The sequence below is a fragment of the Gymnoscopelus microlampas genome (genome assembly GCF_963454915.1).
Source record: "Gymnoscopelus microlampas genome assembly, chromosome: 12".
Lineage (NCBI taxonomy): Eukaryota > Metazoa > Chordata > Actinopteri > Myctophiformes > Myctophidae > Gymnoscopelus > Gymnoscopelus microlampas.
This window is the reverse complement of record NC_139949.1, coordinates 15,593,881-15,621,689: the sequence shown is the minus strand read 5'-3', so window position 1 is coordinate 15,621,689 and position 27,809 is coordinate 15,593,881. Positions and strand designations below refer to the sequence as shown.

Below are 27,809 nucleotides of genomic sequence, written 5' to 3'. Positions count from 1 at the left end.
TTCTAAAGTGTAGTTTCTTATTTTGGGCTTGCTTACTGTTGCTTAAACCAGTGTTTCTCAGCCATTTTCATATCAAAGACCCCCAAATTAATATGTTATTTGTCTGCAGACCACCATCTGACAGTCCATCAGAAAATATTTTATGCCACGGACCCCTACAAGATTTTGTGTTAAAATATTCCAATTTTTTTTAAATGTTCTTCAAGATTTTTTTCAAATAGGCAATTATGTTTAAAGGGCAGGGGCTCGCTTGTTTTGGGCTTGTTTTCATAGGCCCGGTTGCTTGTTTCTCTCGCAAAACATGGCAACACGGCTTTAGTGTCACTGCTGGTTGCCTATCAAAGCCACCACACCACCACACACCCGGTGTCACCAGCTCACTACTACTGTGGATTATGAACACAGTACAGGACCGTTGAGACTGTGTTGTTAGACCATCCATCTGTTATTATTATTGTATATTCTGTTCAGTAGCTACTAGAGAAAGAAAGGAAGGATCAAAGGAAGAGATCATGTCAGTGGTGGGATTTGACTTGGGCTTCCAGAGCTGCTATGTAGCCGTAGCCCGATCCGGAGGCATTGAGACGGTCGCCAATGAATACAGCGACCGATGCACCCCGTAAGTCATTTTTATTTAAAAATAAATAAATAATTATTATTTTTTTAAATGGGGAAAAAAGTCTTTCATTTGTGTGATTCATTCATTAATTTCCCCGATTAATGAGATCTCATCCTCTCTCGCATGAGATGCTAAAGCTAACGGTTAGCCCCCCCCTGTTTGTGTGTGTGTGTGTGTGTGTGTGTGTGTGTGTGTGACAGCCGTTAATACACGTGAGTCCAGTTTTTACAGTGACCAAGCTACAATCTTTTTACATTATAATGTTGCATTTAACATTTATTTTCTATATAATCTGGGTGATCTGTTGAAACGGTGGTTTGCAAATGTGATCCAACCACGTCCTCGTGTGTTCTTAGAATAACGGAGAGAGAGAGAGAAGAACAAGAAAATGTTCTTAAAAGGCTAACTAGCTAAAGCTCGTTATTACAGTGTAACTAGTGTTGCCAGATTTTGCGAGAGAAAAAAGCAATCAGGTCTATGAACAAGCCCAAAAGAGGCGACTACAGGCCACATTTCCAACAATACTTTTTTGAAAATGGCAGATCTACAAGCTCTCTTTTCGAAAAGGTCTTGAAGAAAATGTGAACGTTTTTGAATATTTTTGAAATATTTTAACAACACAAATGTTGTATGGGGGGTCCCTGGCATAAAATGTTTTCAGATGGGGATACGCAGGCAAATACATATTAATTTGTGGGTCTTTGACATGAAAATGTTTGAGAAACAATGGTTTATAAACAACATTAAGAAACAAGCCCAAATAAACAACTACTCTTTAAAAACAAGCCCAAAAAACCGCAACCCGCAAACTACCAATATTTACAAGAGACTTTACAGAAAAACAAGCCCAGAGTCGCTTGTAATAAGCGGACTTGGCAACACTGGTACTGAGCTGTTATTAAGACTACCCCCGAGCGGGCGGTGTCTCCATCAGGCTGTGTTTACAGTACACACGTTGCACCGAGGGCGGAGCGGCAGCGGCACGGCCCGCATCGCAAAACGAGCGTCCTGCGTTCAGGGTTGCCAGATCTGCTTATTATAATTTCCCCGCAAGATTTTATTTGAAAATAGCCAATCTACAAGCTCACAACGCGTAGCATCGTGACGCGTTGTGAGCTTGTAGATCTGCTATTTTGAAATAGCTGATGTATATGTTAAAGTGCTCATGTGGCCCATAGTTGCTTATTTTGGGCTGGTTTTCCTAGGCCTGGTTGCTTGTTTCTCTCACAGAATATGGCAACACTGCATGCGTTATGGTACAGTACTGTATATGGCCTGGTTTATGACGACATCACTACGTATTGGCCAATCACCACTTTGGAATATTCTAGCAATTTCTCTCTGCGAAAAAAGAAGTCACAAAAAATCTGTGATGGAAAAAGTACTCACATGTTCTACTTAAGTAAAAGTATCAGTACTGCAATGTAGATATTATTTACAACTAGTCCCGTATTCAAAATGTACTTGAGTAGAAGTACCAAAGTATAGGCATCAAAATATACTTAAAGTACCAAAAGAAAAATTATTCATTGTGCAGAATGTCCCATTTCACAATTTCAAAATGTATAAAAACTCTTTTGAAAATAGTAGATCTACAAGCTCACTGTGAGCTTGTAAATCTGCTATTTTCAAATGGCCGAAATATATATAGGGCTGAAGTGGTTAATGTATGTTTTGTAATAATAATCAAAATCTACAAAGTAACTAGTAACTAAAGTTTTCATATAATTGTAGTGGAGTAAAAGTACAATATTTTCTTCTGAGATGTAGTGGAGTAGAAATTAGTAAAAGTATTGAAAATTGTAAATACTGAAGAATGTAAAAATAGCTAGTAAGTACAGTACTTGAGTATATGTACTTAGTTACTTTACACCACTGCTAAAAATATTGATGTGGAGATATTATTATTGTCCCTGACCTGTGATGCCTGATTATTTACATTATACAATCTGTTTATTTATATAGCATTTAATGTGTATTGTCTACATGTCAATGTGCTTCAGAAGAAGACAGTAAGAAAACAAAACAGCAAAGATTTTAAAACGAACACTTGCATTTAAGAACTTAATGTCTCCTCACAACAACCTTACACTACTAGAGGTTTACCTGAATAGCTGTTTGCAAATTGCCACATTTGTATTATTCTGTATTATTCTGTATTCTCGCTAAATTGAATACACAGGACCACAATGAATGGAAACAAGCCCTTAGGGCTTTTTGTGTTATCCTTTTAGCACCATTGTATAATCGTACCACTGCACTATTTGCAAATAAAGTATTCAATCAATCAATTAATCAATGCCCATGATTTGTTTTTACATCTGTAAGGCTCATCTACACTCCGCTGCAAGTTGTTGCCATTTCAGTGTGTTGATTGACTTAAAAATAACTAAGACTTCACAGACTGTTGATTTTTCCTCAAGATTAGACAAGTTCGAATGTCTCCATCTTTCATGCATGAACATTGGCAGGTCTGGTAATAACCATAGGCTGTGTAAGAAACTGGATTTTCAAGTTCTTTATTCATCCCTTTCTTGCAATAATTCTATCAGTCATACACTGTAGAAGGAAGGGAAGTTGGCACACTGTTTCTCAGCTCCCAGTAGAGAATTTATTAGGAAAAACGTTTCGACCACTAAGGGTCGTCAGACCTGACAAAGACCCTTAATGGTCGAAACGTTGTCAAACCTTTCCCCTAAAAATGTCAATAAAACGTTTTGAGCTTAGGTCTTCTATTTCCACTATTTTTGAAAATTATAAAAATGATAATGACGATTATGAAAAATAGAATTGCGACAGAGGTCACCCTCCCTGCTCGGCTTCCCTCCCACAAACACAGCCACTAGGCTCTATGCACAGCAGCCATATTGGAAAGACACTGGGCCCCTTCCTTACTTCCTTCACAGGTCTTACCAATTATACTAAATTAAGACTTTGTTCCATTTAGTGTATCAAAAGCTGTTCTCAAACGTTTTAATTTCAAGGAGCCCCATAACTCCGAGAGTGTACAAATGGAACCTTACGTTCCATTTGTCCACTCTCAGAGTTACACACCCTGTAAGGGACCATTTGGAACCCCCTCAAGGAACCATGAGTATGAGAGTACCCAGACCACACTTTGAGACCCACTGGTGTAGCAGTGTTTTTCCAGTGAGCCAACATGCACAATATCAGCACCATGACTCTGTTCGACCAGAATGGAACATGACCCTTAATTAGTATAATTGGTAACACCTGTAGTAAGTAAGGAAGGAAGAGATCTAATTTCTTTCCAATATGGCTGCTGTGCATAGAGCCTATTGAGTTTGATGGGACGCCCGGCCAAGCTCGAGGAACTTTACCTCTGCAGCACCCGAGCGGCCTTTCCCTCAGATTATTAATAGCAGAAATAGTAACAAAAACAGCTCATTATAGATTGAATATTGCTTGCCTCTGGTTTTGGTCTTAGATATTGACCAACAACTGTTGCCACTGTCCTCACAGACTGACAGCATTGACCTCTCTTTGACATCACCGTAAATGTTTACAGCGGCTGTAGCTCTTGACATCTGTGTTTGGCAGGGAGGATGATGACAGCAGTGTTTCTATCACTAGCAGTTCAAACACTATATCTTACAAATAACAGCAATCGACAGTAGGCTAATACTAAATTATAGGTCTATTCGTTGCGGTATTGGGCCCTGTGATTGAGTCTAGTAATGGTTTCAGGCAGTGCGACAATCATTTTTGGTTTGATACTTAGTCAAAACCAGCATGATATAACTATGAGAGTGACGACACTAGCGTAGACTAGACTCCCATTGTAAGAATGGAATGCGGAAGATTCCAATCTCGATGAGGAAGTTCCAATGTTTGGAACTACAGGAGGCAATATCCCGCTTTGCGGCGAGATCAAAGCATGCCGTAACCCTCTCTTTCAATGTGTCTGGTCAAAACTTTACATCATGATTCTCTGTTTGAGATGAAAATCTGGTTAAACCATTAAAACAATTATTTGGCAGTGGTGTGTTTCTGCTGTCAAATAAATATAGAATCAGCACAGATTGTTTTCACCTGAAATGCTCGTATCCACTGTTGGAGCGACAGCAGTAGCCGCTCATTGTAGCACATGAATGAGAACTGCTTGCAGTCGTCATGTCATGTTAGCTGTGTAGTGTGTAGAGTTTTTTTTTCTTTTTATGCAAAAGAGCAGAATCCAATATATGCAATGTGAGTGTTTTATGGGCTGCTATGGCTTATTAACAGCTTATGGATTAAGAGAAAATGTTACTGTATTGAATTGGTATCGTAGTAGCATATCAAGGTTGTGGTCCCGGTATCTGTAATTAAATTGTGGTATCAGGCCACTCCAATAAACAATAGAGTAAGGCACACACCTACAGTATGAATGCTGTCATAGTGTGTGATGTTTCAGGCTAGATTTGTCAGGGGATCATATTGGATTCTGTAAATGTTGTCCTATATCCGAAACAAGTTGTGGATCTGTTTTGGAAAAGATTATTTACCACAGTCATCAGTCTTTATTAGACATGACTCCTGTCCTAAAGTGTCATTTGGTAAGAGAAGCTGTTCAGAAATAGGTGATGTATTTCATAATGAGGTTTTCTGGCATGCTATTGATGACCTCGCAAGAGAAAGTGAAGCCTTATTTCAGAGGAGGTGCAATTAGAATGGCCTTCTTCAGAGGCTCTGAGCCTCTGAATGTGTCTTACACAGCACCGGGCACAAACTTAACAGGATTTATGGAGACATTATTGCATTGAATGACCAGCATTATGAAGCTATGCTAAACCTAAGGCAAGGAATATATTTTAACCACTTAAGCCCTATATACTTCCTACGATAAATAGCAAAAATGGCCGATCTACAAGTTCACAACACGTCACTATGTGACGAATTGTGATCTTGTACATCTGATATTTTCACTAATGTTGACAGAAAAAAGAAAGATTTTCAAAAGGTTCACCTGTAGTAATTACATGCCCAAAATAGGTACGGCCGGGTTAAAGATGCAGCTTAATATTTTGGTCGTGTCTTCCAGGTCCTTTGTGTCATTTGGACCACGGAATCGGACAATAGGAGCAGCTGCAAAAAGTCAGGTAGGGTCACTAAAATCACCCTCTGTTCCTCTGCTCCTTGCACTTCTATCGTTGCTATGAACCTTTACTTTTCTAGAACTGAAACAGTTGATCTAATCCATACTCTCTCTTTCTCTCTGTGTATCTCTCTCTCTCTTTCTCCACGTCTCCCATCCTTTGCTGCTCCTGGCCAGGTGGTGACCAATTGTAAGAACACTGTTCAGGGCTTCAAGCGTCTCCATGGCAGGGGATCCTCAGACCCCTACGTCCAGTCAGCCAAGTCGACCCTGATGTACGACTTGGCACAGATGTCCACCGGCGCAACTGGCATCAAAGTAAGATCAACTACTGCTACTACAGTGTTTTGTTTTGGTTATTTTAAGGGAATGTCTGCACCGTTCGGTAGTGGAACTAGGATATCAGGAATCTGCGATATCATACGTTTTCAAATTACTTGTCCAATTTATTACAAACATGATGTATTAGTCAGAATTCCGTTACTTAAACCCTATATACTTAGTTGACCAGGGTCCCCCAGGTTGGTCCCCTCCTTTTTTCCCTCTACACCAAATCTCTTCCTCCGGAATTAGTCGATGTACAAGCTCGGAGTGTGTTGTGAGCTTGTAGATCAGCTATTTTCACAGAATGTTTTGCAGATTTTTGCTGAATGTTTGCCTATCATTACATGCACACACTAGTAATGCTAGTGTTCATGTGGTTTACAGTTAATATTATATGACTTGACTTTATAATGTTCATGAATGAATGTGCTAAATTCTAAGCTTTACATCACTTTTTTCCATCCTTCATGCTGCTATTATTGTCACATTAGACTTGTATTGATCCCGCGGGGGAAATTAAATTGCACAGAAGTTAAAGTACAGATGCATAGTAAGAGAAGTACGGCATTAACGATGGTATGTATATCCGCCAGTCATCTGCTACGACGGCGTAATTCACTTAACTCTTAACTTTGCTTCCCACTCTTCTGCTCAAGGTGATGTACATGGAGGAGGAGAAGGTCTTCAGCATCGAGCAGGTCAGCGCCATGCTGCTGACCAAACTGAAGGAGACTGCTGAGCATGCACTGAAGAAACCAGTGGCCGACTGCGTTATCTCCGTAAGCGATTTCTAACGGACGCCCACCACCAATCTGACTCATCCATGTCAGCCCTGCTGAGACTCTGGGGGCCCTTTGGGTGTCGAAGAATAGTCTTTAAATTTAGAAAGGGTTGAGACATTTTAACCCATTCAATCTAGGAGCGCATCTGTTAAGACTTCTTTGGCTTTGAAAAAACAGCAGATATACAAGCTCATACCTATGAGCTAGTAGATCTGCTGTTTTTGAAAAGTCTTGAACAATTTTGCAAAATTTTGAATATATTTATACATTTTTACCTCAAATCTTTGCTTCTGGAATTTTGAGATGGAGGGGGGCCGCGGACAAATATATATCAATTTGGGTGTCCTTGACATGAAAAAAGTTTGAGAAGCACTGATATAGCAACATAAAAAACATTAAAAACTGTTAGGATTTAGACGACATTTGTAGAATCCCCAGAAGCAAAGATTTGAGTAAAAGATGTTGGCTTTAAAAATAGCAGATCTACAAGATCGTAGCGCAGCACTCGGTGCCACGCTATGAGCTTGTATATCTGCTGACTGCTGTTTTTGAATAGCCAAAGAAATTAAAAAATGACATACAGATGCGTTCCAGGTCTTAATGGGTTAAGGACTCTAATAATACTGCAAATCAGTCCGACTCCAATCCCACATACCAGCGTTCCAGATTAATTGTTCAGTTTGTGTCTGGCAGGAATTAAAAAAGCTCTTTTTAAAGAGATCCAGTGCAACAGCACACTTCAAACACCCAAATTGGGTGTTACAATGACACTTCTATGACTACTTAACACTTATTCAGTTCTCTATCATTTTGATGACAAGAGCACGGCCATAACAACCGCATCACTCACCAAAGGTCACACTTCATGTAATCTCACTGAGATAAGTTGTTTCAGCGAGCTGGCATAACTTCACAGTTCCCATCAGCCTTAGAGATGTCTCATGGCTGAGATGTTATTATTATTGAAGCCAATAGCTAACTTTAGTTCTGGGTGCTTTCACACTAGGAGATGTTTTGCTCTGTTACTCTAAAGTAACTAACATGGAAACATTATCCAGATATCTTGTGAGGCAGGCAGTTTCTGCATCGTTAACAACGAAAGGCATCAAAAACACAGCAACCTCTTAACCTCTCCACAGCTTTGGGCATTTTTGTCATTTATTTGAGCCTATAGCCAAATTACTTTAGTGAATGATGCCTTTACTTGTATGTTCATTATTTGTGTTAGTTTTCCACACACCAAATAGCTCCCATTAATAGTATTTTGTTGCAATGACGTACTTTTTCAAGCAAGAAGTTCTTCCTCAGACTTGAGAAGTGAGTACCTTGAAGTATATGTGAACACTACAAGACTTCTGAAATGTTCCTTGAGCTAAATATGATTTCTCAGAAGTATGAGGAAGCGCTTGTTGTTCAACGTGTAACGTACAATCCTCTTAATGGGAGCTGATCTGTCTACTCTAATTTACAAGGTGTTTGATCCAGCACCCATTTTATTGTTCATTGGGATGTGCAGGTCTTCATTTTGTCTTATTAGATCTCAAAGAAAATATGCATGTGCCGTTTGGTAGATGCATGTATTCAATGTCTCAGGTTTACAACACTGTGCGTGAATATATTTTAATATTGGAGGGGCCCTGTCTGAAATGAACCCCTTAGCAATGCTTGACACATTGAGCTGCAAACCACCACAACGTTTTGTTCTTCTTCCTCTCAGGTCCCAAGCTACTTCACTGATGTAGAGAGGCGGTCTGTGATGGATGCGGCTCAGATTGCAGGCCTTAACTGTTTAAGACTCATGAATGAGACCACTGCAGGTAAATGACACGGACCTACTGCAAATATGCATTATTTCCCCATTACTTACTGATACAATTTGAACTCAATTCACCCTTACAATTCCGTTCAGCAATGCCAATACATTGCACCACTTTATATTGCATAAAGGGTGTCTGTGACTGTCCGAATGATGCTTTTGTCTGACGTGCATTGACAGGTATTTTCTTTATATTTATGCAGTCATTTTGCAACTGGAAGATGTGAAATTAACAGCATTATATTTTAACTAATTGCTACTCAAAATGCACAAGCTAGTATAGGCCCAGCTTTAAGAAAATTGGCCCTTTATCCAAATAGAATTTAACCATACAAGAATAGGTTTGTTGTTACGGCATATGAAAACCAAAGGATGTGGAACTCAAAACCAGAAATTACCCTATAGTATGAATGCTACAAAAATAGCTCAAAGGAGGAACAAAGGAAACTATGGATTTGATCTCCCAGGCAGAAGCGGGTCAACCCAAGAAAAGAAAAACACTAAAACACACCACCTCTCTCTCTCTCCCTCCCTCTGCCCCCCCCCCCTCTCTCTCTCTCTGGAAAGCAATTGAATGGGTTGAGTTGTTTTTTTGGCGGGTCGCGGACGGGCCGAGTCATTGATTTATATATTGTTTTGCGAGACAGGTTGTGGCGGGACGGGTGGGTTAAGAAAAAAAAAATCACACCCAGTGTGAAGAGAGTGGTGCCTTTTGAATTTGTGTAACTGGTTGCATCCTTGTGTTGCAATCAGCTGCAGCTGTTGAGGCCGTGCTCAAACGGACGGACGGACGGACACACACGGTCAAGTGTAGGAGTGGCTGGCAGCACTCAAAAACTCACAAAAAATATGCAGTAATCCTAGTCTCTATACTGCCTCCGCCTGGTCAGCCGGGGTGCCTGATGGAGGGGAATGGAACTGGTTGGAATAACGTGTTCCTTCCACGCGCTACGTCCTACCGGGGAAACTCCCCCCTGTCAGGTGATAAGAAGCGACCTGCTCACTCCTCATGCATTGAAGGAAGCATGAGCTCAATTCGGGGCTCTCGCCAGGCTGGCAGAGGGAGAGTAGTGCCCAGCATTACAAGCTTAGGCATTTGGCACTGGGTGAAAAAATGGGTTACAAAAATCGTGGGATAAAAAATATATATATAAAAATCAAAATAAATCATGCCCAAAATAAGAATGTAAGGTTGAAAGTAGTTAAAAATCTGGAAACATCGGCTGCATAATTACTGATACCAATGTTGTCAAAAGAAGTCAAATAATGGCTGATGTATTGCGATATATCGGTTTGGCTCTACTTCATAGAGCCCTTGAGTTGTTTAAAACTCCTCTTGACTCGAGCACAAGGAGCCTTTTATTCTCTCTGTGGCTGATACTGGTTGTTCAAACACAGCCACCAGAAACGCACACCCTTGTGAGCCAAGAGGACACCAGGATCACTTTAATCCCCAGATGCAATAAATGTCAAGGATTTCTCCTTTGCAACACCAGTGTAGAGAGCTTGACAAATTCCAAAGATGGTGAATGCTCACTCCAGTCATCTACTCTGAATTTGTATGGGATTGCTTAATTGGGACCAAATTGGCCAATTTGATTTAGATATTTTCTTGCCTTTTATTGATTACAGATAGCAATATTTATTGATAAGAGTCAGGGAGTGACATTCAGCAAAGGCCTGGGAATCGAACCTGGTACTCGCTGTCAGGCATCAGAGCCTATGTGGTACACGCCTTAACCACTCAGCTAATTGGCGCCCACCTGAAAGATTTTCAGATTGTGTTGAAAAAGTGAAAAACGTTCTACATTGTTTGAGGGGGAACTACAGCCAAGCCTTGGCTGCCTTAAGCTGTAGATCTGGGTGGATACGCCACCATGGTATTAAAGAATACAAGTATTATTAATCTGTGTGAGTGAAGTTCAAGTTCTGCTAAGTGGCATTGACTTGCACCGCAGCGAGCACAGACTTGAGGCATGACCACCTGTTCTGTTGTTGTTGCAGTGACCCTGGCTTACGGAATCTACAAGCAGGACCTGCCAGCGCCTGAGGAGAAGCCCAGGGTAGTGGTGTTCGTAGACATAGGACACTCCGGCTACCAGGTTTCAGTGTGTGCCTTCAACAAGGGGAAACTCAAGGTGGGTTGTGAGCAGTGGTGTTGCATCATTTTCTGGTACTCGCGCTACTCGTGCACTCACTCACACGATTCATCTAATGATCGGCCTCTTTAATAGCCTTTGGAATTTGAGCGCACCATGATGATGAAGATGAGTGTTGGAAATACACAGGGGTAAAGGGCAGAAACACAAATTCATACACTAATGACTTTGACCCATTTAGACGCATCTGTGTCATTTTATAGATTTCTTTGGGCTATTAAAAAAATAGCAGATATACAAGCTCATAGCGCAGCACCGAGTGCCGCGCTATGAGCTTGTAGATCTGAATATTGGTGCAAATCTTTGAGTGTATATATATATTTTTATAAAAAATTTTTAACTCAAATCTTTGCTTCTGGTGGTGGTCCCTGGAACAAAATATTTTGAGATGGGGGTCCGCGGCCAAATACATATAATTTTGGGGGTCCTTGACATGACAAAGTTTGAGAACCACTGATATATAGCAACATACGCTTAAAAAAACCTGTTAGGATTTAGAATACATTTATAGAATCCCCAGAAGCAAAGATTTGAGTTACAAATGTTCGCTTTAAAAAAATATATATATATATTCAAAGATTTGCAAACATTTTCACAATTTAAAAAGAATAGCAGATCTACAAGCTTGTAGTGCTGCGCTATGAGCTTATATATCTGCTATTTTTGAACAGCCAAAGAAATCTAAAATGACATTCGTCATTGATATGATATTGAAATCGCTGTCGCTTTCATTCAGATCCTGGCCTCTGCATTCGAATCGGAGCTCGGTGGGAAGGACTTTGACGAGGTCCTCGTGACACATTTCTGCGAGGAGTTTGGGAAGAAGTACAAGCTTGACGTTAGGTCTAAGCCACGGGCGCTGGTCAGACTCTACCAGGAGTGTGAGAAACTCAAAAAGCTGATGAGTGCCAACTCATCCGACCTCCCCCTCAACATTGAGTGTTTCATGAATGACATCGACGTGTCCGGTAAACTCAACAGGTCAGTGTGTGATGTAAATCTCTTACGTGTTAATTATCATCACAGTCAATTTGTTTTATGTGCCTCTATCCTTCCTTACGTGCGTTGCTCTATTCCTTCTACCAAGTTCATATGCTAGCCCAGAGGTCTTCAACGTTTTCAGGCCAAGGACCCCCTAGCTGAGAGGGAGATGAAGCAGGGACCCCCTCTATATTGTATAACATTGTGTTTCAGATAAACCTTTGCTGCTCTTTTTTCCCTCTACACCTATAACTCTTTGCCAAAAATAGCCGATCTACAAGCTCACAACGCCTCGCGCTGCGAGGCGTTGTGAGCTTGTAGATCGGCTATTTTTGGCTAAAGTTCTCCTCAGAAAACGGATGCTACGGTTCAAGTGGTTAATGTAAAAAAAGAAAATCCTATCACACAAAGATTTGGCGGACCTCCTGTAGTAACTTTGAGGACCCCCTGTTGAAGGCCCCTGTGCTAGCCTATATCGTCAGTGCCCAACACCACGGCTAAAATGGATGCTTCTGTCCTGTCTAGTCTGTTGTACACACACACACACACACACACACTCACTCACTCACTCACTCACTCACTCACTCACTCACTCACTCACTCACTCACTCACTCACTCACTCTCTCTAACTACAGTATGTGATATCACCAGCAGATTAAGCACTGAGAGGTGACGTAAGCAACGAGCAGCTGTGTGTCTCTGCATAGCTGCCAGTGTGGGAATACAATTGGCCTGAAGCCACATGACCATATACCCAACCTTTTCTTTTTTTTAAATGTTTCGCCGTATGAGGCGAGCCGTCTAGAAGAAGGTCTGTGTGTGTGCGTCTGTCTGGCTATGACTAATGGCGCAAACTCGAACGATCAGTGCCAAATGTCTTCTGCACGCCGCCAGTTGGCAAAGGAAGTAACTTCCTAAAATATTTTTCACATGAAATATTTAACTTTTTCATTCTTGAATTTTATACCACTGGAAATCATGTGGGGGTCAAATTGGGCTGAAACGTTGCCCAAATATGGAGATAACTGACGTCGTAGTACCGACATCATAGATGACTGACACTGCTTCATAACTACCCTTTTTGAATGTTGTTTGTAATGTGTTTCATGGTAACCCTGAACTTGTTGATTTAACAATTACATTGTTCAATATGTTGCTGGAGTTTTTATTTTATCTTTGTACCTTAGACATTTTTCCCTTCTCCATGTAGGTGAAGTTGTCAGAAACGCTTACTCTGTCTCTGCATAACTATCTCTGCCTCTGTGTCTGTCTCTGTCATACTCTCGCTCTGAGCATATGCATGTGTCTGTTTGTGTATCTGTCTGTGTCTATTAATAATGTATGACCTATGTCTTCCCAGGAGCCAGTTCGAGGACATGTGTGCGGGGATGCTGGCCAAAGTGGAGGGTCCCCTGCGCAGTGTAATGGAACAAACCAGTGAGTACAGATGGATGTAATAGCAACTAGAGCATCCCTGCAGTCACGTGCTCATGGACACACACACACACACACACACATATACACACACACACACACACACACACACACACACACACACACATACGGGCACGCTCTCAAATCATCATGTGCTTAGCTGACATAACCCTCCCCTTTGGGCACTGGAAGCCTGACTATTAACTCCCTTCATTCCTTGCTTCCTTCCTTTTTTTGTGTGTGTACTTTATAGAATTTCCCATAATTTATTTCCCATCATTTCCTCCTACCTCTGGCTCCTGTGTCTTCCAAACACCTGACAAGCATTCAAGTGTCTACTCTAGAAAGACACGGGAGCAGTTTCAACCAAATTGTCAGCCAATATATTTCACCAGTTAGCATTATTTTGTAAGGTGCTTAAAATGCTTGTTTTGTGCTTGCATATCAAGACTGCTTTAGTACATTTAAACTCTTTCACTGCCAGAGTAAATAAATAAATAAGCGATTTTCTTACCTTTTCAAGTAGTCACAGAATATTTATCTCCAGTATGATCGATCCCCTGATGGTTTCTAATCACGGGGGGTTTCACTGTGCTTCCGTAAAACAAATAATGGCATCGCGACCTCCCGTTATTATTATTATATATGTTATATTATACGCCGTTGAAAATAGCATGTCTCGCCAAAAATACATAGTAAAACACAGGAGCCGAGATACAGGCGATTTCCCAAATACTTTAACCAGGAAGTGAATGGAGCAGTACATCTTGGGATCACGTTATCTCCTGGTTCTGTGTGAAAACATTATTTAAAAATAAAAAAGTCATCCTTGGCAGTGAGGGTCAGGTCCTTAGCATTTTGGTCAGGTGCGTATCAATAGAAAACGGTCCTTTTTAACCCATGCTGCTTGCTTGACTCCTGTTGTCCAGAGCTGAAGAAGGAAGACATATACGCGGTGGAGATTGTGGGTGGGGCCTCCAGGATCCCGGCCATCAAAGAACGAATCAGCAAGTTCTTCGGCAAGGAGCTGAGCACCACCCTAAACGCCGACGAAGCCGTCGCCAGAGGCTGTGCCCTGCAGGTAACACACACACACACACACACACACACACACACACACACAGTGCCACCAAGGGGTCACTTCCCAGCAGTGGTGTCCAGGGTTGCCAGATCTGCTTATAATAATTTCCCCGCAATATTTTATTTGAAAATAGACGATCTACAAGCTCACAACGCGTCGCATCGCGACGCGTTGTGAGCTTGTAGATCTGCTATTTTCAAACAGCTGGTGTATATGTTAAAGTGCTCGAATGGCCCATAGTCGCTTCTTTTGGGCTGGTTTTCCTAAACCTGGTTGCTTGTTTCTCTCACAGAATCTGGCAACACTAGCTGGTTGGTCTTTGGGCAGCTGTTCAGTAGGTAGGGGATCTGGGGGTAGATAGCCTGAACCTCCTTGCATGCCATGCTGCCCAGGTGAAAGCCCTGTGGCTTGTGAGTCGGAGCAGGCATGTGGTTGGACATTATTGGCCGGTTGGTTGGCAGTGACGGGGACCGCAGTAGTACGCTTGGGGAAAAATGGGAAAAGAAGCGAATCAGCCAAGTGGAAACGAAACATTATGTGTGACAGATTCTCTCACAGGCATTTTCACTTATTTAGAGTATATGACTACGAATACACTCCATTGTTGCTGCACTGGCACTTTTATGAGCACACCCATGTATATTTGATAGTGTTGTGTCCTTTGTTTGGTTCTCTGGTCTATATTCTCATGACTATATTTTGTAACTGCAAATCGTTGGAGTTTTGTACCGAATATAATTTCACCCACTCTTTCACACCCGTAACTCTACTCCTAGTGTGCCATCTTGTCACCTGCCTTCAAAGTCCGAGAGTTCTCCATCACAGATGTTGTCCCATACCCCGTCTCCCTAAAATGGAACTCAGCGGCCGAGGAGGGACTGAGGTAGGCCAATTTCACCTGACTCGACCTGATAAACAAAAACAGCAGAGGCCCGTGTTTTGGGTTGCCTCATGGCTAAACAGTGGCGGGCAGATTGCCTGGGGAGATGTTGAGTGAACCCTTTCTATCAGGCCTGGGACAGGATAAGTTTTTTTACTGTCCTTTTACTTTTGTCCTTTTTTACTGCCCTGACAATACGTTTGGTATAGAGTCTGTATGGCTTGGCAGGCAGCTTACAAGTGTTCCCAAAAAAGCTCCTTAACAGTGACCACCAGTAAAGAAAGACCTTAAATGAAGCCACTGTCAAAGGAGCTTTATTGGGAACACTTTGTAAGCTGTCTGCCAAGCCATGCAGACTCTGTACCAAACGTATTGTGAGGGCAGAACAGTCACCACAGAAGCCTGCTTCAGGCCATGCCAAGTGTGCACCTGTCTAAATGTTTTATTTTGCCTCTCATGGTTCATATGAATTTTTGATGCATAACCACGGTGCTTTCTCACAAGACAAATCCTGACTCAGCAGTGGTGTAAAGTAACTAAGTACATTTACCCAAGTACTGTACCTAAGTACAATATTGAGGTACTTTTACTTTACTGGAGTATTTCCAATTGTCTACACTTTTACTTCTACTCCACTACATCTCAGAGGCAAATATTGTACTTTTACTCCGCTACAATTATTTGAAAACTTTAGTTGCTAGTTACTTTGCAGATATAAATTATTAAATTATAAAACATACATTAACCACTTTAGCCCTATTTATACCTAGGCTATTTGAAAATAGCCGATCTATTTTCAACGCGATGCGACGCGTTGTGAGCTTGTAGATCTGCTATTTTCAAACATTTTAGTACTTTAACTTTTGGTACATTTGGTACTTTTGATACATTTTTATACCAATACTTTTGTACTTTTACACAAGTCAATTTTGAATTCCGGACTTTTACTTGTAACGGAGTACTTCTACATTGCAGTATTGATACTTTTACTTAAGTTTTTCCACCACTGTGACTCAGAGGATGCCCCCCAAAGTGCAAAATGTAATTGACCAATAAAGTGATTCCTCTCTCTCTTTTTTTTGCAGTGAATGTGAGGTGTATGCAAAGAACCATGCCGCCCCCTTCTCCAAGGTCCTCACCTTCTACCGGAGAGAGCCCTTCTCCCTGGAAGCCTATTATAATGACCCTAAAGAGCTGCCGTACCCCAATGCCACTATAGGTACGCACAAGTTGAACTTAACCATACCTGAAGCCTGATCTATACGTCATTGTACAGTGGTGTTGTGCGACACTGTTGTGCTATGGAGTATATATTAAGCATGTAATGTGTTATATGAGCAGAGCATAGGTGTACATGTACACAGTTGATGATCACATACACGATACTGGCTGAATCTTTGTTACAGAAATAAAATATTAATATAGTGATATCATCACTACAATTAATCATTTGTAAACATAATGGTTGGACATTGAAAAGTAGAAGGTTAGAATTATAAGTTTTTTATATCTATCTATATCTATTTTCTATATTCTATATTTCATAAGGCAAATACAATATGCTGAATTTAGCCAAGTTTGGTCGTCGAATTCCAAGTGCAAAGCCCACCATCACCCTCTTTTGTTTGACAGATTAAACATTTAGTTGACATACACCTTGTTATCTGTCAGCTCAGCAGAATACCCACAGATCTTCTGTTCACAAATATGGCTCATTATGTGCGGGGAGCCTTCCAGAATATCAGTCAACTAGAGTTTCGGGGGGCTACGCCCCCCTCAACCCCAGCCGCGCACGGGGCCCAGCGTGGCCGTGTGTATATTGGGGGACCCAAATCGCCGGAGTGAAACTGTGGAAAAGTTTTTTTGAAAAAGGAAAAAATTTGAAGAAATAATATTTGTTATGTTTCAGGGGGTCCACAGGGGGTCCGCGGACCCCCTGATGGTCCACTGACCCCCTGTGGAGTGTTGGGCCGCGCGGGGACACCCCTGGAACATTGCGGACCATTTTGGTGTTTTTTTTTTTTTCATGAAGGTGGTTGCTTGTTTCTGGCGCAGGCTGTGCAAACCTGGCAACCCAGCGCATGCTGCCGCACGTTGAAGTGGCGTAGCGTCATGAGGGTCAGTGGGGCCGTGGCTCGGTCAGTGAAGACCCTGTAGTGCGGATGATATGTGGCATAGAGGGGCAGATAGTAAATCCACAGAGGAAACATCCGTGGGCTACCATTGGTTCAGCGATGTGTGCGGTCGCCCTGCGGCCCCTCCTCCTCCACCAATGTGCAGTATTGAGAGCCCTGACGTCACAACATTTGGAGCGATGGGCACTGCACTGTGGTTGGTTAGGGTACACCTAGGGCCCAGGTAGAACCCAGTTAAAGCCTGCATGGGCAAACCCAGTTAGGACCCGGCTTGGTCCCACATAAACATGGCTAGTTGGGGCCCACCTAAGGGCCAGGTAGAAGCTACTTATAGCCTGCATGGGCATCGCAGTTGGGACTGAAGTGGATGCCGCTGACATTGCTGACATGGGGTCCATATGGTTTAGCCCACCTTGAAACCATATGGGAACTACGCTGGCATGCTGGCTGTAATGCAAACGCTGCATCATACCTGCAGTGTGTAGTTTGATGTTGTGTGTGTAGCAGATATACCTGCAGTGTGTAGATCAATGTCCATAGGAAAGTCAATGGCCAGCAGTGTTTTTTTTCCCCAGCAGACAATAAGTGCCTTCTAGCCTCTGCCTCTTATTATGTAATCACATTGATTAATGCCACAGCTGTTTTTTTTCTTTTTTTCCCTCTACCTTGATGATGTGTGCTTAAATATCCGGGCTCATTTGCAACTTGTGAAGGGAGATACATTTTCTCTTCCTTACCCTGTTGAAAGATGCAATAAAAAATAATAATATTTGCTGTATATATTGATATCAAATTTTTCGGGTCGCTCAGTAAAGGGATGATTTGAATTATTTATATTATTTTAGTATTTTCCCTTCCTTACCCTGTTGAAAGATGTAATAAAAAAAAGAATATTTGCTGTGATTTTCTTGATATAAAATGTTCCTGGGTAGCTCCGTAAAGCTTCTCTCCTCACCCTGTTCTGACCTTCTGTCCTTCCTTTCCGTCGCCAGGTCAGTTCATGGTCCAGAACGTGGTCCCCCAGGCGTCCGGTGAGAGTTCAAAGGTCAAGGTGAAAGTACGTGTCAACATACACGGGGTGTTCAGCGTATCCAGCGCCTCGCTAGTCGAGATCCTCAAACCTGCTGAGGGCGAGGAGCCCATGGAGATGGAACAGGCTGTGAAAGACGAAGAGGTTTGTGTGTGTGTGTGTGTGTGTGTGTGTGTGTTTTATTTCAGTGATTCTCAACCTTATCAATTTCAAGGACATGCATTGGGCCACGGACCCCCATGCAGTGGTGTGTTATAGGTTTCTTTTCGGAGGGCATACGATATTATTCCCTCCCGCGTATATACGCTTGCGCGTGACAGAATGAAATGGTTAGTAGAGGGGTTTACGATTATTTTTTTACCAAATATACCTTAAAAGGTCCATTTGATTCCATCTGTACACTCTCAGAGTTATCATTTAGCTGGGGACTCCCTGGAACCCCCTCAATGACCCCCAGACCTCGCGTTGAGAACCAGTGTACACAACCATATACGTGTATATGACCACAATATGACTTGCAATTTCTGTCTGCGTTCAAGTTTTAGCACTGACATGTTAACACAGAGAGCACACTGAACAGAAGGGTTTGCTCACACCTAGTTATCATTAATGGCCAATTATTCATGTCACAGGTTGGGAATGTCGACATCGTGTCCTAACAAGCTCAGAACAGCCTCGAGGCGATAGACGTGATTTCTCTCCATTGCCTGACTGTAACTCGTCTGGCATTTTTTTTCGTTTGCCGTGGTCGCTACCATCTGTGGTTTACAAACCAGCTGTGGAACTGTGTTTAAATTAATTAAAGAAATAGATCCTCTCTTCCAACACTCCCCTCCTTCAAAGTAATGACTAATAAATGACGGTGCAGTTTGTACAAGTCATGAATTTGAAGCACTCATTGCACCAGAGTTGTCTCACGTAGGCTTGCCAAGATGATTGGCCATCTCCGCCTATTGATAGTCTGTTGACATCAGAATGTAATGTAGTGACTAAAACTGGTGGAAGCAATTCTGAGATTTAAAAAAGTAACTGCATTGCAGAACCAATGCAACGTCTTTTAGAATGGTTCCTCATATTGGGATATGATTTGTTTTAAAAGCAGTAGGCATAGGATTTCTCTGCTGTTTAAGCGTCACTACATTGAATTTAGATGTCACCAGAAGGATGAGTAGAGACAGAGATCTTTGATTGTCTGGATGTGCAAGACTAACACCATATTAACTACAGTTCTAACAGCACTTGGTTTTCTTAAAAATATACAGAACGATGCTATTATGCTGCTTTTCTCACACATTTAATTGGCAGGCACAGTAAATGTCCAGGAAATTGCCACGGTGCCAAATACTTAACCTAAAATTCTTGTATGTTGTGTATCTTGTCTAATTGTCAGAATAAAATGCAGGTGGACCAGGACGAGCAGAAATCACCATCACCGAGTGAAACCAACGGAGAAAAGAAATCAGAAACGGAGGAAATGGAGGTGTGATGATTTTAAATCGCATATAATGATTAACTACTGGCTAATGGATTTGATCATGTCTATTGGCATTGCATTAGAGTGTGTGTGTTTTCTCTCATTCTTCATCGTACAATTCAGTAAGGCAAGAACATCATCATCATTAACACATTAACCCATTAAAACCGGGAAAGCATCTGTGTCACTTTAGATTGCTGCGTTGGCTACTCAAAAATAGCATATCAAGCTTGTACATATGCTATTTTAGAAACATCTCGAAAGTGTGAGAACTACTGATTTAGAAGTATTTGTAGAATCGGTCTTATTGATTTTTTTGTTTTGTTTTTCCTTTACCGACAATACCTGTTAACGCTGAGTGTTAACACGTAAGGCTCAACAATAGCTGTCAGTTAACATTCAGTGAGAGGACATCAGGCCTCATTCATATCAGAACAAATGCCTGTGTGCCTAAACCCTGCGTACGAACATGTTATGGAAATGTTTGTTCTTAGGCTACTCTACAAACACATTTAGAGCCGCCTCAGTTCTTTGCGTATACAAAAATCCTGAAGCATATTAATTTTACACAGCAGGTTACTGTAAATGTGTTAATGTAACTCTTGAGAGTGTAACAATGGACCAGGTATGTGTATTATTAGTATTGGAGATAATAATAGTAAAATGTATGATAATAGTATTAAGTAATATTATATTTTATATAAAACATTGGCCTTGTTCATACTCTTACAGTGTTGAAAACAGGCAACAGACTTGTCTGCAGACTTTTGCCTTTCATAGGCCAGTCCAGTGCACTTGAAGCGTACTCAAAGTCAGGAACCACATTTCGTAGTCAACATTTCCCATGGACAGGTCGCACCCTTCAATTTGACTGATTCTGATTCACCAACATACGCACGGTGGTTAGAACAAAATTGGCTGGTGCAAGTTGCACACGTGTCATGAATGTGATGGTAATTGTGCTCGCACACTTATTTGAAGTACGGACTCTATGCATAGTGAATGAGGTTTAGTTGTCCTATGCCCACAAATCTGTCTGCGCATCCAAAATCACAACGCACCGTAGATAATTATGTACCTACTGATTTTTGGTGTCCCCTTGGCACCAGCCTTTATATAAAAATGTCCACTTTCACACAAGATATCTCAAAATTCAATGGGGGGATTGCCCTGAAACTGGTTGAGTCATGTTCCCTGAAGGATGACGAACACTTACGATTTTGGTGACCCCATGGCCTTTGCCATACTTCAGCCAAAATTTCGGTCATGTGTAAGGAGCAGCACGCTACCAGGGTTTTTAGCCATTAAGTCTCGTTTTTCTTCATTTTACCATTTAAAAATGTACTTCATGTAAGGGTTTCCCTGCAGCAATGAGGAGTGTGTTTGTGTGTGTGTGTGGGGTGGAGCAGTCTTACATGCATAATCTAAAATGATTTCTCCGCCCTGTTGTCAGACATCACCAGACGATGTTAAGCAGCAGGAGAAGAAGACAGACCAGCCCCCGCAGGCGAAGAAGCCCAAAGTGAAAACGAAGACAGTGGAGCTACCAATAGAGAGCACTCTGCACTGGGAGCTGGCCATCCAAACACTGAATCTGTTTGTGGAGAATGAGGTAATGCTATAAAAAGACCAAGCACTTCACTTCAAGACTCAGATAATACATCTGTCTCTGGATGCTCTGTGCCTGGTAAGGCAGAGTGTTCCTTTATCTGGCATCACTTTGAGCTGAGCAAAGAATGAATGGCTGCTTTTATCACTCCTTTTGTCTGCTTCTGTAGGTTTTGTGCCAAGCATCAGAAATCTGTTTAATGGATGGAATATGTTTTGGTAGGCTAGGCTGCCCTGTTCACCCAACAAACGGAAACAAAACACACAAGGAAAAAAATAATATGTATAAATAAATATATATATTGTTGGGTTTTCTACCTTGGAAATAGTCAACCCAAAGACACAAAGAAAGATGGAAAAGATGGTTTTGTTCTTGTAAACCCAATATTAACCAGTCGACAACAAAGAATGAGACGTCAGACAAGAACGGGGTGTCAATCACAACTCAATTCTGTATTACTGAGAGAGCACACTCGAGACAGTACAATTCACAGCAAAAAGGTTATTCTGTCTGATGGTACAATCACAGGCGTCAGGGTGTCACAATAATGAGTTGTTGTTCATCTTTTTGTGGCCTTATGTACAACCTTTTGTCCAAGCACAAGTCGTTCCCTTGGTATCATAGAGAAGATGTGCCCAGTTTATCTGAGTGAAAGGACGACAGCTGAAATGGTATTATATTCTGAGATAATTCAGATGGGTCATCATGGACATTCAACACATCATTTGCCTGTCTTAAGTGTCCTGGTAGGCACCACTAAGCAGGCATGGTGAAGTACTGATTATAATTAATACAATATCAGCAGAATGTTGCACCGACTGAAGCATATTTACTCCATCTATCTTGTACCCTATATAACACTGAATATTGTAAAGAAAATCACAGAATAATGTGCTGTATTCTCATTTGCTCTGTAGTCTGAGCTGACATGACTAAAGATGATATTACTCTTAATGTCCAGCACATGTTCTATAAATTCATAATGTGTTTGTGTTAATATATAGTTTAATTTAAGCTTAACTTAAATCCTATGGCTTTCTTTATTTATTCATTGCCCTGCCTGTTTGTTGTCATGCCAGCAATCCTGTATTGCAGTTGGAACAGTGTCAAGGATGTGATCAAATCTGAGATAATATCGTAAAATTGAGCTGAGGTAATGTGAACACAGTAACAGTAATGATGTGAAACTGCTTGTAACAACAGTCAGTGCCTCATAGTTTTGAAGTGACACTCTGGCGGTGGAGTTTCTTCTCCTCTCCCCTCCCTCCTCTCCTTATGCAGGGTTTGTTTTAGTCAGGTTTTATTTATAGAGTTCTTAATAAGTCTTGAATTTAGACGTCTTTTTTTCTCAACCTGCATCTTCAGCTAGACTGGAAATAGTGCGAGACTATGCCATTTTTTAAATTGTATTTCTTATAAGTTATAACTGTATACACAGTATGTGTAATGTATACAGCCACGCCTTTGTACCATCTTCAAATACAAATTCTCTCTTTTGACCTTGAGTCAAAAAGCCATTGGCGTGGTGCTCTGTGTGTTACGCACGCATTCTGACGACTTTTGATTGGGTGTCAAGTGTTTCTATCGTTCATCTAATCACTCTGGAATTGATCCCAATGATATCATTTGCCATTGTTGTTGTTATAGTCCACTTGACCAACGATTCTTAAAACAATATATTTATAGTTATCAATCATTATAGTTATCGTTCTTGGTATGGATGGCCCTTAATTAATACCACATCCTCTGATCTCTTCCAGGGCAAGATGATCATGCAGGACAAGCTGGAGAAGGAGAGGAATGATGCTAAGAATAACGTGGAGGAGTACGTCTACGAGATGAGAGAGAAACTGCATGGCGCGCTGGAGAAGTTTGTGAGCGAAGCCGTGAGTAGAGCTCTTTTACAACATAAGAGACGCTTCAAGAGAATACAAATATCAGACCTACAAGTTCACAACCTGTCCAGATGGGATGCGTTGAGAGATTGTAGATTGTCTATTTTTGTTGAGCAACACCACCATACAATGAAGTATAAATAAGGCATTACATGTCCTTGATCCTCTCTGCCTTGAGCTGCCCATTTCCATTCTGAATAATAATCTTTCAATACTGGTCTAAAAACGTAAATCTATCCACATTGCAAAAATGTCTTTTTCTTTTCTTTTTTACTCATTGATTAAATTAAAGAAAACCGAATCAATTGTTACTTTAATCTGTAAAGTGACAGCCACTGCGATGTATGATAAAGGCACCCTTTGGTGCCTCTCTTATCAAGTCTGTCTAAACGTTTCCCCCCAAATGCAGGACAGAGACACGTTGTCATTAAAACTGGAGGACACAGAGACCTGGCTGTATGAGGATGGAGAGGACCAACAGAAACAAGTTTACATCGACAAGCTGGCCGAGCTGAAGGTGACTGTGTGAGCCTCTGATACATGAAGTCTCAAGGTTGCAGACAAAGAAGCACTTTATTTAAAGCGCCAATTCAGGATTTTTCTCCATTAATAAGTAGTTATTACATCCATTTAGGCCATGGAGTCGGGTTACAGGTTTAGTTTGTTTCACTGGGTAGCACAAAAGTGGGGAATTATTGACTGAAGACAAGAAGAGACGATAGTGGCACAACGTGGGCGACTGTTACTGTGAAGCCCAAATATTTGCACCATGTTATTGACTGATTTGTAAAACCTTGTACTGTAAGAGAGTATCAACATCTTCTGTTACACCACAAATTATGAAATTCAACCAAAAAGTTATATTATCCGCCAGCTGAAGGCGTGGCTGAGACTATGTTTTCAACCCTGTCCTTCCTTCCGTCCATCCTCGTGTGTGTTCGACCGTCTGTCTGTGGACAGCTAATATCCGGCACCGTTGGACCGATCGGTGTGAAACTATGCACACACATTCCCTGGAGGCCAGAGCAGAAGCTCTGCCCCAAATCTTTCACATCGGCCCGTTATAGCGTCTGATTTTTCATATTCCATTCTGTTTGGCTAAGATTGGCTTCCAAAGTTTGCAGCAGTGGTCCGTTTTGAACGAAATACCTCAAATCATGAACCCAACATCCGATTGCCGGACATTCCCACTAGGCTGAGGAAGAAATGCCACCCTTTTCACATTGGCCTATTAAAGCATTGCAAAACACATTTTTAAAATTACTCCTACAGATTTTGTCCAAACACAAATTGAAATCGGAAATCATGTGATCAAGACCGATCTGTCCGATTTCTCATATTCCATCCTGATAGGCTAAGATTGGCATATAAACTTAGCTGGAGTGGCTTGTTTTGAACAAAATGCCTCAAATCATGAACGCAGCGTCCGATTGCCGTGAAACTTCACATTGGCCTGTTATAGCGCCACCGGGGGGGACATTTTTTTTTGCTATTACTCCTACAGATTTTGTCCAAACATCACGCAAATCGGTATACATTATCTCTATAGTCATGTCATCTAGATGAAATGATTTTTCATATTTCATCCTGATTGGCTAAGATTGACTTCTACTACCTGGCCTGCCGGAGACCTGTGCTCCAAAGAGCAAATTCTTCTAGTTTTCCATGTCATTTTACTGAACATCTAAATGTCTTCTCTCACTATAGAAACTAGGCCAACCTATTCAGGAGAGGTATATGGAAGCTGAGGAGAGACCAAAAGCATTTGAGGAACTGGGCAAACAGATCCAGCTGTACATGAAGATTATTGAAGCTTACAAGACAAAGGTAAATCACAACACTCATTTGATACATAGTTGTTTGTTATCGACGTATCAACAGAATCACAAATAAGTTGACTTAAAGACAAGTGGATGCCTAGTGCATTCATGAAGGAAATTAGTTTCAGATACAAAGTCGTTAATCACTGTCGTTTTAAGCTTTCATAAATCTGTTTTTGTTGTAACAACAATATAAATAAATCTATTATTATTACTACTACTACCATTATTACTAATATTGTACCTAATAATAATACAGAAAATGTATTAGGTCAAGTTTAATGCCTAATTTATGTTCGATGGTGTCCCACGTTGACAATAACAAATCTACAAGCTCACCATGCATAGCTATGCAATGTATTGTGAACTTGTAGATCTGCTATTTCCGACACCTGGACACCGTTGTACGACAAATATAAATCAGGCTTATGGTACATAAAATACACATTATGTATATAAAAAAATAGTCCCATAACATTTGAAACCCACCTCCAGGACGAGCTGTATGAGCACCTGGACGAGTTGGAGGTCACCAGAGTGGACAAGCAGGTGAATGACGGCATGGTGTGGATGAACAGCAAGATGAACCAACAGAGCAAACAGGACCTCACTCTGGAGCCCGCCGTCAAAGTCCATGAGATCTACGCCAAAATCAAGGTACTGTGCATCCATGAGAGTCACTTGGAGATGCTGCGTTTATGCTATTCCCAGCTAAATGTTTTTGTGGAGCGCTCGTTTTTGGTTGCGGAAATGCAAAATATGAGAACAAGGCAGGCGCGCCGACAGCGAGGCCTTGAGGCTCTTGAGACACGCCCCGAGCGAGCCTCAAGGCAAACGAGTGCCCAGGCCAAGTAGCTACTGGACTGCGCACTCATCTACACACAAGGCCGATCCATATGGGGGATACAATGTTGTCACTTGAGCTAAAATGAGTGCTCCCGTCCCTCTATGCGTCACCTGCTCCCTCCGCGCGTCTCAGCCAAGCAATTGCGGGTGGAACATTTAATTGGGATATAGCATGCACAGTTCACTCACCTACCTTTGTTCACCATGCACTGGGCCTCGATTGTGAAAGAGGTTATTTTTTATCTTGGCCTATATTTTATATATATATACAGCCGTCAGTCAGTCAAATAAATAACCCCATCTAACTGCTTGCTGCTTACTTTTACTCCTCCTCTCTCTCCAGGAGCTGTACTCCTCCTGTAACCCCGTGGTGTCCAAACCCAAGCCCAAGGTGGAGCCTCCCAAGGAGGAGAAGACGGAGAACGGGCCAGTCAACGGCCAGGAGGGCCCAGAGCCCCAGCCGGGAAGCCCAGACAAGAGCACGCCCGCAGGCACGGAGAAAACGACGCCGGAGAAGCAGCAACCTGAAATGGACATTGACTAAACTTGTTGCAGCTGCACGCCAGCCCCGCCCCCCTTGCATCCGTCGTTCCCCTTGACGCTTAATTTATGCTCCATTTATGCTCCATCACATGTGATGTTCAAGCTAACAACGCGTCGACACGTCATACTACGGAGTATAGATTCGGCTGAAAATGTTACTGTAGAGGTAGTACGATATATCGTGTTGACTGATATATCAGGCCGATGTTTGCGTTTTGTACCATATCGGTACTATGTTGGATCGGTGGCTAAGGATGTGGCAGATTTGTTTTGTTTTTTTCTCACACATTTCTTTCAAATTAAGTGTTTTTTATTTGTTCGTTTTTTTTTATAGTTTATGCAAATTGTTGATAATGATGTTAACTATCCGGTATGTATTTTGAATGCATAAAAAAAACAGTACTACTCTTAAATTATAAGAGTGTTTAAATTGCTTGAAATGAAATGAAATATGAAATGAAACAATAAACATGCCTTGAATGAAAGGCTTGTACAGACAGTACTGTAAAATCAAATTCTTTTAGTGTACAGAGTCGGTACATTAATTATGGCTATTAGTATCTTTGAGAGAGAGAAAAAATCTGTTTATCAGCCTTCCTGTTCTTCCAAATATCGGCATCGGCTTTGAAAAATCTGATGACCTCTACTGCTCCCCTCTGTTTGTCCCCGGCTCTCGCTCCTGTGTGATTGTTATTGACGATGTAGTAGCCTCTCCTCTTGAAGACACCGGGAGCGTTCTTTGTAAATACATCAGTCGGCCTATCTTGGCATGTCCTTCCTCAATACTTTTTTTTTTCTTTGCTGTTGAAGAATACAAAAGTAACGCATTCTTAATATGTTGAATGGGCTAGTTTATGGCACAAATAAGTTGTACGTGTGGGACGGAAATAAATGCTATCTATGTGTCGCTTTGATGGCCATTTTTGTAATAGAGTTCTGTTTTGTTCAGCATCTCCTCGGCAACGTTTTCTGCTACGAATGTTTGATTCTAAGAGTTGCTGGATTAAGTATTTAGTTTGAAGACTATTGAAAGTTGTGGGGCGTTAGGTTTCTTTCCACAATGTACCCTGTACTGTATATTGAAAGTAGATGCTGTTGAGTTACTCACATGCAGTATTTCAATGTTTGGCTTTTTTCATTCAACAGCAAAGGCCTGTGGGGGGTTGTTCTCTGGTATAGCATTGTATTGTTTTTCTACTTAACGGCCGTGTGAATGCTGGTCCCACAAACCCCATTGTGGAGCTGCTGCTGCCATCGTGAAAAAAAATAAACCTTGAGAATTTGG

General features: G+C 41.5%; 1 protein-coding gene across 4 annotated transcripts; it reads left to right on the top strand.

Moving 5' to 3' along the window:
* The first annotated feature begins 342 nt into the window (after window positions 1-342).
* On the top strand, window positions 343-27,809 carry hspa4a (heat shock protein 4a). 4 transcript variants are annotated; one of them, XM_084073192.1, is made up of 19 exons: window positions 343-619; window positions 5,661-5,718; window positions 5,892-6,032; window positions 6,695-6,817; window positions 8,538-8,637; window positions 10,641-10,774; window positions 11,532-11,776; window positions 13,138-13,214; window positions 14,141-14,292; window positions 15,069-15,175; window positions 16,258-16,391; window positions 18,300-18,481; window positions 19,740-19,817; window positions 21,265-21,423; window positions 23,181-23,306; window positions 23,725-23,832; window positions 25,023-25,142; window positions 25,631-25,792; window positions 26,325-27,809. In XM_084073192.1, exons 1-19 carry the CDS (start codon window positions 513-515, stop codon window positions 26,523-26,525), a joined length of 2,514 nt encoding a protein of 837 aa, XP_083929318.1. In that variant the 5' UTR covers window positions 343-512; the 3' UTR covers window positions 26,526-27,809. The 4 variants fall into 4 exon arrangements, with proteins under 4 accessions (XP_083929318.1, XP_083929316.1, XP_083929317.1 ...); XM_084073190.1 differs by having other exon boundaries at window positions 19,728-19,817; XM_084073191.1 differs by having other exon boundaries at window positions 18,300-18,487.